Below are 13,607 nucleotides of genomic sequence, written 5' to 3'. Positions count from 1 at the left end.
CCCCGCACCGCCCCCTCGCCCCCGGGGGAAGGAGGGGAGGAGGGCGGCGCCTGCGTGTTCCTCCGCCGCGCGCCCCGCCTCCTCCTGGGCTCCTCGCGGCGATCCCGACTCTCCTACCGCGGCTGCCGCAGCTGCCGGTTGCACACGGCCTCGGCGGCGGGCGCGGCGGGCACGGGCCTGTGGAGCGGCGGCCGGGCGCGCGGCCCCGGCGGGCACCCCTCCGAGGGCGGTCGAGGAAGCTCCCGGAGGAGGAGGAGGAGGAGGTGGTGGAGGAGGTGGGGGCCTGCGGTGGCCGCGGGACCGGCTTGGCGCCTCGGCCTCTCCGCCCCCTCCCCAGCTTTTCTTTCGCCCTCTTCTCTCCCGCCCCGGGCCGGCGCCTCGGCTTTGTGCGAGGAGATGGTGTAGCCCCGCGGCCGCCCGAAAGAGGAGCTGGACACTTGTCTCCCGGCCCCGAGCGGCGTCCCCGCCCCTGGAGGAGAGACCCCCTTCGTCTCGGCGCCTCCTGCGTCTCCCGGCTGCTGGGGAAGCCTCGGTGCGGCCGGCACCATGAGGTGAGGGGCGCGCGGGGCGGGGGCCGTCAGGCCATTGTGCCGCGGGAGCAGCGACCCCGCTCTCCCCGGACCCCGCCTTCCCTCTCCCGGCCCGGCGCGTCTACCCTGGTCTCCGGTCCCTTTCTCCCCCCTCCCCCTTTGTCCCTTCTCATTTCTCTTTCTTTCTTATAATCCTCCCCAGCCTCTCTTATTAGGGAGGGGGGAGGTCTCTTTTCGACGTTCTCCCATTTTTCCTCAAATGCTCCTCTTTCGCCCAGGATTTCCCTTCCTAAATTTGATTTGCTTCTGGCTCCCTCCCCCCAGCCTTTGCAAGCCAAACCTGGGATATGGGGAGGGGTTCGAGAATCGAAGCGTTCATGTGGCTGGGAAACAGGTATTTTTCCATATATGCGTAAAATTTTCGTGCATTTTTATTACAAAACTCTCGTGTTTAATTAAAAAAGAAAGGAAAGTTTGAAAGATCTGAAATTTCTGCGGGGAATAAAGTGCTCTGGGAGCGGTAGGTGAAGGAGCTCTGAAAGGTGAAATTTCACGGTGGTGGGGGAAGGGAAAGAATTTAATAGGTTTATGTTTGCGGGACACAGTAAAGACTGGGATAAGTAAGTTGTTTGGGGTGTGTAAACGGGGGCGGGGGAGGGATTTGTTTGGAAAACCCTTTCTCTCCTTCCTCTGTAGCAGCCTGTGTTGCATTGCAGCAGCTGCTTTTTCCTTTTTTCTGTAATCAGTAAAACAGAAGCTAAATTATTTTTTTCAGCCCCAAAGAATTGACTGTACCGTCGTAAAATATTTTCTAATTGAAACGATGAAACATATGGTGTGATATTTTTCGTTTTTGTTTCTCCAATTGTGTAAGAGAATAAACCATGATGTGGTGTGTCATTCATTGGAGATTTTTTTTCAGCCTTTCCTGAGCCAGTTTTGTGTCCACAAACCTCTTTTCGGATTGGTGCAAGACTTCGTGAGAAATGGGACTTGGTAGACGGAAGGCTGATCCGTTCTGCGTTATCATCCTTAAGGCCTCCCTTTTAGGTTAAACAATTGTGGATAAAGTAAATTACTCCGTTTCTGTCTCCTGGAAGAGATAGTCTTACAGTTCATTTGGATTTGAATCTCCTTTGTGTTAAAAGATTAATGGCTAACCGTTGCCAAGACCTTTATAATGTAATACAATGAGATTTGAGTGATTATAATCTACACATTCCTTCGCTTTGGCAAGAAAATGTCATGTCATTGGAATTCTTTCCCAATTTAAGTAGTTCCCATTTTAAACTTTTTTTTTTCCTATCACGGTTGAACACTTTACTTTCCCATTTTGTTTTTTTTTTAATACATATATTTTTGTGATGTAGCTGTGTTGTTTTCACTTCAGCTTATTGTGAATTTGAATTATGCTTTTCTCAGATTTCAAGTTACATAGCTTTATTTGAAGGCTTTAAAAATTGTGTTTTAATGCTGTGTCTCTGTGACTCCTTTTCCTTAGTGATTTCATGTGCACATTATTCTCAAATGTAATGGATCAGTTTAAAGTGTAATTATGGCATACAAACCAAAAAACATAGTCTGTAAAATATGGCTTGAAAAACTTGAGCCATGCATTTGAGTATGGTTTTTAATCAAATTACTGATGTCCTTTAAAACTTAGGAACTATAGTAAAAATATGTAATGTTAATGTCTTACAAGTACTGTCGATTTCTGCTTTAAAGATTTAATGCTTATAGGAGTCTTCCAGATCAGAATTTATCAGTTTTTTCCAAACTTTGGGTAAAAGTTTCTCAACATTGAGAAATGTAAAACACTGAAAGTGGGATATTTTAAAATAAAATGATCGTAAAGTTGTCAGATTCAGAGGTTGTGAACCAAAAAAAAAAAAAAAAAAACCTTAAAAGTTAAAAGTATTCAGTGAAGTTTGAGCACTATCATGTATAGTTGTCAGTCTGTCAAAGGTAAATTATGTCTTCACTTAAGAGTTTCTTTTCTAATAAAAAGTAATGTAATTTTTAAACTTTTCCTGCTCTATTCCTTATTAAATATAGAGAGGGAGGAATCACACCCTTGCATTCCAGTATCATAAATACAGACCATGGTACATAGGCCTGAAAAGTTTGTTCAAGTAGTCTACGGTAATTCTTTGTAGGCTAATTGTGAATAATTTAAGAGCAGAAAAGAGGATCAGCTTTTCACTTTGGAAGGCAGTAGATTATTTGGTAGTCGTTTGTGCCACTCGTGTATACACATTTCCTTAGATACCTTTATAAGCAGGATTGTCTGGTATGGAAGTAAAAGGTTCTTGTGCTGGTTGCAAAAAGCTCTGGATGTTTTGGCATTTAAGAAAGGGCTGTTATATGACTTAGTCTCTGATCCTTTCAAGTACTGTAGGACATAAATTTTATACTCTTAAATTGAGCCTATTTTAGTTATATTAAGGAGTAGTTCTGATGTTTTAAAGGCCATCCAGAAATAGGAGTGCATGGGTAGGAATTTCCACTTAAGTCCAGAATTCTGAAGAGAGGATATGATGAGTATGTTGCAGTTTAGGTGTTTGTGATAAGATCCATCAGATGACAATTTCAGGAATGGCACTGCTTACTGTGATATAATGTAATAATTCCTATACAGAAGGGAACGGAATAATACTTTACATTCCTGAAACAATCTTAAAGGCATTCTCTACTTGTAAAAGGCTATATATAGAATGACTTGTTAATAATTTGCTTACAGATGAGAAAGCAGTGGGAAAGTGTATTTCTTATACAAGACAGTGAAAGGGTTGAGACCCAAAACCTAGTACTTTTGTTAGTGTAACATCAACTTTTTGGTTCTATTATTTTTCATGTATGTAGTATTTCAAAAGTATAAGATGATTTGTGATTGAGGTAGGTGTATATATGTGTAGTAGAAATAATAGTGTATGCCTTTTAAATGAATGCATTTTTTTACTTAGTTGGTTAGTTACTTAATCAGGGTTAGTTACTTAAGTTTTTTTTTCAAGGGGAAGGGTACAGCTCAGTGGTAAATTGCAAGCTTAGCATGCATGAGGTCCTGAGTTCAGTCCCCAGTACCTCCATTAAAATAAATAAGTAAATAAACCTAATTACCCCCCCAAAAAATAAAATATTTAAAAAAATTTTTAATAGAAGTAGGAGATTATTTGATCTAATATAGTTGCCTAGTGGCTAAGAAGAACCCAGAAGGTTTTGGATTGACATTCTTGGGTCTTCCACTCACAGTTCTGTGACTTTCTCATGGAAAAGGTGTAGTAGGGTTGAGAGGATTCATTCAAGCCACTTATTAGCTGGATGACCTTGAGCTAATCACATTATTTCACTGATCCATATTTCAAAATATGTAAAAATAGGGATAATTCTTTACTGGGTATTAAGGATCAAAGGATAATAGAAGAGAGTGTGCTTTGTGCCTTGTACGCATTATACAATTATATTACTCTTCTTGGTTTGGGGTTTAGTTCTGTTTTAAACTAGTTATATAAAACTTTTGGGTAGTTTTGCTTCACCTTTCTGGGCCTTATCTAGTTCAAGGATGGCAAGTAGGTTACATTTTGTCTATCTACTCCCAGTCGGCAGTGGCTGCCATGTTGATAAGGACATGGCTGTTATTTCTGGGTTTGTTGAGAAGGTGCATAACTAGTAATGACTGATTGGGACATGGGTCCCAGAGAGTGGCAATAGAGTGTTTCCTGGAATGCTCCTTATCTGTGATCTAGTCCAACCGCTGCCTTTTATAGGTAAGGAAACTGATTTTGAAGTTTCCTTCCCATGTGTATATTTGGAGTCTCTGAAATGGTTCTTGTGATTTTGTTACCTTCACTTACAGTAATGATAAATTTAATATGCATTTCAGTTTGTGGCACAGTCAAGGCTCAGAAGATCCAGGCTTTATATGGTGACTCATTAATTGAGGAAACTGATAAAAATGGAGATAATTCTATTTCACGGGACTGTTGTGTCAAATGTCAAGTGAGATACCCATGAAAGGATACAAATAGTAGTCTCTCTGTTCCCATGGATCTTCATTTATTCTTGTAGCTGTTGGATGTGTGACTTTCCCACAGAGCTTAATTTTAAGGGCAGGAGCCAAGTTTGTGTTTTTTGAATGACAGTATATTGTATTTAGGTATTGTTTTGCCTTGTAGGTATTAAGTGAATACATCTTGAATAAGACTATGGATTAACAGAAAATTTACTGAAGTTTTTATAATATTCAAGGTTTTGGATACCATGTTAGCCCAGTTGGAATAAGCATAATAACTTGGCAGGCCCATTAGGGTGGTATAGGAGAAATTACATACTGGAATGATAGTTTTGGTTACTTATCCTATGCACAGCTTAAATCTGGGGTAATACACCCCATCTTTATCTTAAGTGTAAGAAGGATTTGGAAAAATGTGATTGGTTGTTGGGGAGGAAAAGCTTACTTAAACTCTTCGTGTGCTTAAAGTCCCCCTCTTTCCCTCTTGTTTATAATTGATGGATGGAACTGAGTGGAAGTGGAACTTCTTTACCTCAGTGGATGCTTCCTCAGATAAGGGCTTATGAAATTTTCTGGAACAGAAATCAGGGAGGGAATTCCTTTTCAGACGTTCTGGGCAGTAGCCTTTGATTTGTCCACTTCCAGGCTCTTCCTGTGTGTTCCTATGTATTTTGCATTTTTTTTTTTTCAAAGGTTAGAGAATATTTTGCTTTAATTCTCTAGAATCTTTTTTTTAAAACATTTTTTATTGATTTATAATCATTTTAGAATGTTGTGTCAAATTCCAGTGTTCAGCACAATTTTTCAGTTATACGTGAACATATATATATATATATATTCATTGTCACATTTTTTTCTCTGTGAGCTTCCATAAGATTTTATGTATATTTTCCTGTGCTATACTGCATGTTTTTTTTTACTATTGCATTTATTATGTTGTTTTATAATTATCTGATCTATCTGTCCCTCTTCATTGTAAACTCCTTGAGGATAGGACTGTAGTTTTATATTCATGGTACCAGCAAAATATTTGGCAAATAGTGGGTGCTCATATAAATGCTTGACTTTGGGGTGTTTTTATCCCAGAATCTATTCACTAACAATAACCACCACCATTTTTGGAGCACCTGTAATGTTCTAGAAGTTGTACTGGGTATTAAAGAGTATAAAATAGTATTTAGCATATAATAAATGTTAATGAAGTTATTTAATTCAAACAAACAAACACAAGCATCCTGACCACAGGAGTAGGTATAGAGTTTGTTTTTCACTCAAACACAAAACTTAGAAGTGGCCAAAAAGAGTCAGTTTCAGAGTTGTCTAACTCCAAAGCCCTTTTGAAGGACACCAGGTTTCTTTGACTTTCTCATTAAATTCTGAGTTAACAGAATGGCCATCGTTCTGTTTTTTAGTCTCTTTGATCATGGAACTTGGAAATATTTTTGAGCAACAAGCTTATGCATGTCTATTGGTTTAGCTTATTTATACTCTACTTGATGACTGCTTTGTTTTGATTCTTATTACTGCTTAGAATACCAATAATTGAATAGTTTGTGATATTCATGAAGGAAGATATATTAGTCAGCTCACGGTGCTGTTACAAAATTCCACAGAATTTATTTTCTCAAAGTTCTGGAAGCTGGAAGTCTTGAGATCAGGGTGGCAGTATGGCCAGGTTCTGGTAAGGCGTTCTTTACTGGCCTGCAGACTGTCATCTTCTTGGACATTTTCTTGCTATGTCCTCATATGGCAGAGAGAGGGAGAGACAGAGATCTTTCCCTCTTCCTTTAAGTCACTGATCCTATTGGACGTGGGTCCCACCCTTATAACCTCCTTTAACCTTAATTTCCGCCTAAAAGCCCTGTTTCCAAATATAGTCACACAGGGGGGCTAGGGCTTTAATATATAGACTTTTGGGGGAACAGTTCAGCCCATAGCTGAAGAAGATACCCAGGTTTTTTTTTTTAATCAATGGATACAACTTTGATGGAAAAAGCCAATCTTTATAATCTTAGGTGATTTATACATTGCTTTTGTTTTAAGTAACTCTACCTGTAGAAATCATTTACTAAAGAAAATAAATGAGGGAGCTGATTTACAAAAGAGACCTCACGTTTTCTAGAAATATCTGTGCTTTGGGAAGCTTCTATTTTATAATGATTCTAATAAACTTAGTCAACATGTACTTTTCCAAAGAATCCTTTTGGTGTGAAGCAGTGTGCCTGTATCTCAGTGCAGAGGTTGCATGGGAGAGGGTAAAGATGACAGGCTTTGCAGTCATCCCGAGTTCAAATTCTGTTTTGATATTTATGAACTAATTGATTTTTGAGTAGGTTACAGTTTTTTAGATACAAATTTCTGTTCTTTTAAATAAGACTAATTTTTTTCTACAGTGATTGCCAAATAATAATGTTCATTCCTTTTACATTTACTATTTCTTATCAGACCTATCTTTTTTTTTGCATTCTTTTTTACTGAAGTATAGTCAGTTTACAATGTTGTGTCAATTTCTGCTGTACAGCACAATGTTTCAGTCATACATATGTTTCAGAATATACATATATTCATTTTCATTGTAGGTTACAAGATACTGAATATGGTTCCCTGTGCTATATACAGTATAAATTTGTTTATTTTATATAGTAGTTAGTATCTGCAAATCTCAAACTCCCAATTTATCCCTTCCCACCCTCACAAATTTCTTCTGTAAAATGGAGATACTTTTTGCATTATAGAGATGTCAGGAAAATTAAATCAGAAATTATATAAAACCCTGGCATAACACTTGGCACATAAAATGAGCTTGATAAGAGTAAATCCCCTCCTTCTATGAAAGTCTGACATCTCTTAAGTGTATGTTAAGAATATGAAAAACCATGTAAAATGGTGCAGCTGCTTTAGAAAACAGTGTGGCAGGTCCTCAAAATGCCAGTTACTGTGTGACCCAGCAGTTCCTCTCCTAGGTGTGTACCCAAGAGAAATAAAAACATATATCCACACAAAAACTAGTAACAAATGTTCATGGCAGCATTACTTATAATAGGTAGAAGAAACAAAATACATGCCACAGCATGGATGGAAACATGAATGAAATCAGACACAAAAAGCCACTTATTGTATGATTCCATTGATGTGAAGTGTTCATAATAGGAATATCTGAAGAGACAGAAAGTAGATTAATAGTTGTAGGGTCTTGGGAGAGTGAAAGAGGAGTGAGAAGTGACTGCTTTTATGGGTATGTGCAGAAGGGTTCCTGGACCCTATTCATGTGTGTGTGTGTTTACCAAACCAACAGGCAGTCCCCAGATGCCAGCAGAGTGTCTGAAAATTCAAATCAGTTCTGACACTATCTACTTGGAGATAGAATCAGATTCCACAGGTAAAGGGCTTGGTCTTGTAGTGACCCTCCATTTCAGAGGTGGGTGGCAAGTTCAGGTTGTTACCTGTGCTTCTGACTGACTGACTGGCTGTGAATAAGAGGTTCCCACGACCCCCTCCTCAGGTTTGATTAATTTGCTGGAACAGCTCACAGAACTCAGGAAAACCCACTTACTTGCTAGATTACCGATTTCTTATAAAAGGATATTAAAGGGCACGAGTCAATAGGCAGATGAAGACATGCACAGGGCGAGTTCCCGAACAGAGAGCTTCTGTCCTTGTGGCGCTTGGGGCCCCACACCGTGACACACGTAAGTGTTCTGGTTCCCTGCTGTGGATACTCAAAAAAGAGGGCCTCAAAGCTGTTCTTTCTGGGGTTTTTTGGAGGCTTCTTTACTCAGTCATGATTGACTAAATCATTGGCCAGTGGCAGCTGATTCAACTTCCAACCCGTTTCCTCATCCTGAAGATGGGGGTGGGACTGAAAGTTCCAGCCCTTTAATCACTTGGTTGCTTCTCCTGGCAACCAGCCCCCATCCCTAGGTGCTTCTGAAAGTTACCTCATTCACATAACTAAAAGACACTTTTACCACTTTCTGCATTTAGGAAATTCCAAGGGTTTGGGGAGCTGTGAGCTTGAAACTATAGAAGAAGACCAAATAATGTATATATCTGAATGACCAAATATGTATCTTACAAATCACAGTATGTATGGGGTTTCTTTCTGGGGTGATGGAAAATATTCTGGAATTAAACAGTGGTGATAATTGCACAACCTTGTGAATATGCTAAAAACGACTGAATTTTATACTTTACAGTAGTGAATTTTATATATGAATTGTATCTCAGCCCCCTACACCCTATCTTTGGATTATTATTTTCACTTATTGACCAGAATAGATATCAGAAGATGGTCTTACTTGGTTTACATTGTTTCTGACTTTTTAATTACTTTGGACTAGTATTTTAAACTGACGTCTTCATGTATCCTAAAGAAGAGAGATTAAAGGCAGAACCGGGCTTTTCTCTTCAGGAAACCACGCAGGTGGGAGAGCTGACGTGGAAACATGGATAGTGGTGCCTTGGAGAGGCCTGAACAAATTTTGGAGTTCCAGCTTTGTGCACAGCCCTCTCTGGTAGCTCTGTTATAAGCTAGGATCATTAAAGTCACTGATGGTATCAGTGAAGCTGGTCCATCAGCATCTTCAGAAAACTGTTTAATCTGGATAGTGATTTTTCTTGGGTATATTTACAATGGTCTCAAATATCAAAGAAAGTTTTGTCTTTGGAGAGTGAAGCGGTTTTGATAACATTTTTAAATGGACTGAGTACTTTTCCTGTGTTAAAGCTCTTCTGGAACATCTGGTCTTGGTAACCGATACATTCTGGTGATAATGAAGTCAAAATGGCTGTGCCTATCCTTTTTGGTATCTGTGTTATATGTGTCAACTTGGTAGGGAGGAAGCTTCATAAAGAACCTCAGGACATGAGTGGAATAAAATGAACAGCTCTTTAGGTCAAATCTCAGGGGAGTCCAAATTGCTTGTTTTACAGTGCAGTGAAGGGAATCTTTCTGTACAGGTTTGTAATGATAGAGTATTTGTATATTTGAATGTTTGCTTTGCTCAGAGATGTCCCTTCCTCTCCTCTCCCAAGTTCTCATCTTACATTTGAGTAGTATTATATAAGGAAATTGTCTCTTCAATTAATAACAATTTAAGATTGATGAATCGCAAGTTTTCATTTGTTATTTCTATTTATTTGTAGTCTTTTTTTAATTTAAAAGAAATTTTCTAAGTGCTTTCTTTTTAATGGAGGTACTGGGCATTGAACCCAGGACTGTGCATGCTAAGCATACGCTCTACCACTGAGCTATACTCTCCCCCTTCTTTGTTGTCTCTTTAATCTTTGTACTTGCAGTATTTTAAGAAAATGAACCAATTATTATTATCCAAATAAATGATTAGTATTTTTTTTATTCTTTTTTTCTTTCATTATAAAGCAGTAGATTTTAGAAGGCATGGAAAATATAAAGATTTTAATAACCTAAATCCAGACCATCTAGAATTTTGATATTTTGATGTATAGCTTTCTAGACTTTTTATTATGTACATGTTGTGCAGCCATAAATGTGCTTGTGTATAAATATATTTTAAAAGAAGTGAGATTGTACCTTTTATTTTATTTTTGTTTTTTTGGTTTTTTTGAGGGGGTGGTAATTAGGTTTACTTATTTATTATTATTATTTTTTTTAATGGGGGTACTGGGGATTGAACCCATGACCTCATGCATGCTGAGCATGTGTTCTACCACAAGTTATACCCTCCTCCCTCATACTGTTTAAAAGTGAAATTGTATATTTTGTAACTGACCCCTTTCTACGTCTTGTCACTAAGAAGTCTATATAATTTTAAGTGACTACAGTATTTTCATTATGCTTTGGGTGACCTTAATCCACTTAATCTCTTAGGAATGGACTTTTAGATTTTTAAGATTATTTTTGTTGTTATAAAAAACACTGCTTTGAACATCTTTGGATATATGTCTTTGTGCACATATGTATCATATTTTATATCTGCACAGATACTTACATTTTAGGATGAATTCCTAGAATTAAAGTTGAGTAGTATTTATTTTCCCCCTTCCTTTTACTTTTTTCTATCAGCAGGACCCATCAGGTCGACCTCCCTTTGCTTCTCTTCATCTCACTGATGCTGCTCAAATCCAAGGCCACTGTTATTCTCATCTGAAAAATTAGTGTCTCCTCCTTTCCATTCTTGTTGCCCATTGTCCATACATCAGTCAGAATGATCTTAAGTGGGAATCAGATACTGTTACTCCTCTGCTAAAGCTTTCAGTGGCATCTTAGTGCTCTTGGAATAAAACCAAAGTTAATAACAAAACCAGAATTATTAGTAGGTCCTGCCTGATCTGGCTGTAGTCTAGTTCTCAGCACAGGCCTCTGTGAATGTGCAATATGTGTTTGAGTGATTAATAAATGAAATGAAATTACCAGACCAAAGGGAATTTTACCAGTTTTTGATACACATTACCAAACTAACAACAGTAGTTGAGAGTGTCAATTTTCCCACATTATAGCCAACTCAAGCCATTGTCGGTCTTTTTAATCTTTGCCAGTCTGATAGGCAAAAGGTTTTAATTTGTATTTCTTTGATTACTAGTAGAGTTGAACGTCTTATCTTCATGTGTTTATTGGACATCTCTATTTTTGTGTGCACTGTTTATGTCTCTTGCCTCTTCTCTGAATGGGATGTTTAATTTTTCTCGTATTGATTATAATATCCTGAATAAGTAAACCCTTTATAAGGTGCAGATATATTGTGGCAGTTATCTAATGTGGTGTTACAAACTACTTCAAAATCTAATAAAATATGTATGAGTTGGCTGGGCAGTTCTTCTGGTCTCACCTGGACTCACATATCTTTCCATTCCTCAGCTGGGTTCATGTGATGTGTCTGTTTGTCTCTCACTTAGTAATAGCAGACTTGCATGAGATCATGCCCCAGTGAGCAAGCTCTCGTCAAACCTCTGCCTGCATCCTGATTCCTTCTGTCTTCTTGGCCAAAGGCTGTCACATGGTCAAACCCAGAATCAGGGTGGGAGGAGACCACACAAGGACGAATCAGGAAGTGTGATCACTGGGGGCCATGATATAAAATCAGCCACTTGTATCTTGTAAAGAAGTTTATCACTTGTCCTTTAATTTTGTTTTGGTATAGAAGTATTAAAATTTCATGTCAGATCTGCCAGTCTTTACCTTTATAGTTTCTGCCTTTGGTGTCATGCCTTTCCCAACCTAAAATTTTGTAAGTATTCACTGACATTTTCTTCTGTTACTCTTTGGTTTATGGTTTCATTTATGTTTAAATTTAAGCCACTTGAAATTTATTTTGGTGTAAGATATAGAAGGTTAGTGTTTGACTAAATATCAAGTATTTAGTCACTTGTCAGCATTATTTATTGAATAATCTATCCTTTCCCATTGATTTGAAATGTCACACTCACTGTATACTGTATTCCCATAAATACTTAGCTTCTGTTTCTGGACTCATTGTTTTTCTAATTCTATGCTAGTACCTCACTATCTTAATTACTCTGACTATATAATGTATTTTAACATCCAGGAAGAGAGGTTACCGTTCGTTTTCCTTATTTTTCAGAACTTTGCTGTTCTATTTAATACATTCTTTCAGATTAGTTTTAGAATCATTTCATCAGTTAAAACAAATGAAAATGAAATGAAAAGAAAAAATTGCACCCCCAAACCTGTTGGAGTTTTAATTAGGATTATGTTAAATTAATGGATTAATATGGGTAAGGGAGAGAATAAACTGCTTTATAATACTTAGTTTTTCATTCTTTTTCTCCATATATTCGGATTTTTAAATTTCATTTTTAGTTAAGTACAGTAGTACATTAGTTTCTAGTTTAGTAGGTTTGGTATGGTACCTTTAAAAGTTATTATATGTTAAGAAATTAAATTTTCAGCTTATTTTTACTATAAGTATATCTGTTCTCATTTTTCTTTGTCTTAGTTTTATTTAAAATTTGTGTGCTTTTATTTAAACATAAAGCTTGTGATTTTTTGTGTGTGTGTGTGGAGGGGAGGTAATTAAGTTTATTTATTTATTTTGATAGAGGTACTGAGGATTGAACCCAGGACTTCATGCATGCTAGGCATGCACTCTACCCCTGAGCTATACCCCACCCCGCCTATTTATTTATTTTTATCCCCAGAGGCAGTACTGGGGATTGAATCCACAATTTTGTGCATGCTAAGCATGTACTCTACCACTTGAGCTATACCCTCCCCATTAAAGCTTGTGATTTAAAAAAAGTTCTTCTTTTGCTGACAACTCTGTTCCAAAGGGATTTATATTCCTCAGTTTTCTTAGATTTTGAAATATAAAGCTGAGTACTTACTGCCTAAAATACTTCCCATATTAACCTTTTAATACTCTTCTTACAATTTATAAGTCAGGAATAGTTGATATCCTCATTTTATAGATGAGGAAGCTGAGTCACAGAGGGTTAGGTAACTTGCCCAGGGTCACCCACTGATAAACAGTGAAGCTGGGATCCCATCCCAGACAGTCTGATTCCACAGCCCATGCTTTTAACCAGTACACTAGTGTCTCTCTGTAATGGTTAACTTTAATGAACTGAGGTCTTATGTTTGAATTTTCTAAATGTTGATGTGAGTAAATAATTTATTTTTCTTTGTGATCTCATCATATAAGGTTTCTTTATTTTCTGAAAATAATTGGTAGAAGAACAAGGCCATGTAGAATGAATTGGCCTAGAATAGGAGCAACATTTCAGAGATAGCAGGGGTGGGGAGAAAAGGCTTTATTTGGGTTTAATCTTGAGAAATGCAACAAAATTATGGAAACATTCATGTTCTGGTTGCTACTATGTGTTAAATTCTTAAAATGGAAGAACAAATCAAGTGTTGGCTGCTTGTTTTGCATAATTTTTCTTTAACAATTGCAAGGTGGCACCAAACTGTACCCTTAATGTTATGGCGTACTTTTCTAGTTTGATCCTAAAGAAAGCTGTTTTTGTCAATATATTCAAGGGCTTCATTACTAAAGCCCAGAGGCTTTACTTACAATTTCAGATTATTTTCTTTTGACTTCCTATTATCTCATTTTCATTAGCGTTCTCTA

The 13,607-nt window shown here is 37.7% G+C and overlaps 1 protein-coding gene across 8 annotated transcripts in view; it reads left to right on the top strand.

Moving 5' to 3' along the window:
• Positions 1-417: 417 nt before the first annotated feature.
• The window catches only part of ENAH (ENAH actin regulator), a 128,693-nt gene continuing 115,503 nt past the window's right edge, over positions 418-13,607 (top strand). For all 8 annotated transcript variants that reach the window (XM_074351682.1, XM_074351679.1, XM_074351678.1 and 5 more), the window contains exon 1: positions 418-551. In XM_074351682.1, coding sequence (XP_074207783.1) covers positions 547-551 — 5 coding nt within the window. In that variant the 5' untranslated portion in view covers positions 418-546. The remainder of the gene's footprint in view (positions 552-13,607) is intronic.

Source organism: Camelus bactrianus, chromosome 23 (assembly GCF_048773025.1).
Source record: "Camelus bactrianus isolate YW-2024 breed Bactrian camel chromosome 23, ASM4877302v1, whole genome shotgun sequence".
Lineage (NCBI taxonomy): Eukaryota > Metazoa > Chordata > Mammalia > Artiodactyla > Camelidae > Camelus > Camelus bactrianus.
This window is presented reverse-complemented; position numbering and strand designations above follow the sequence as displayed.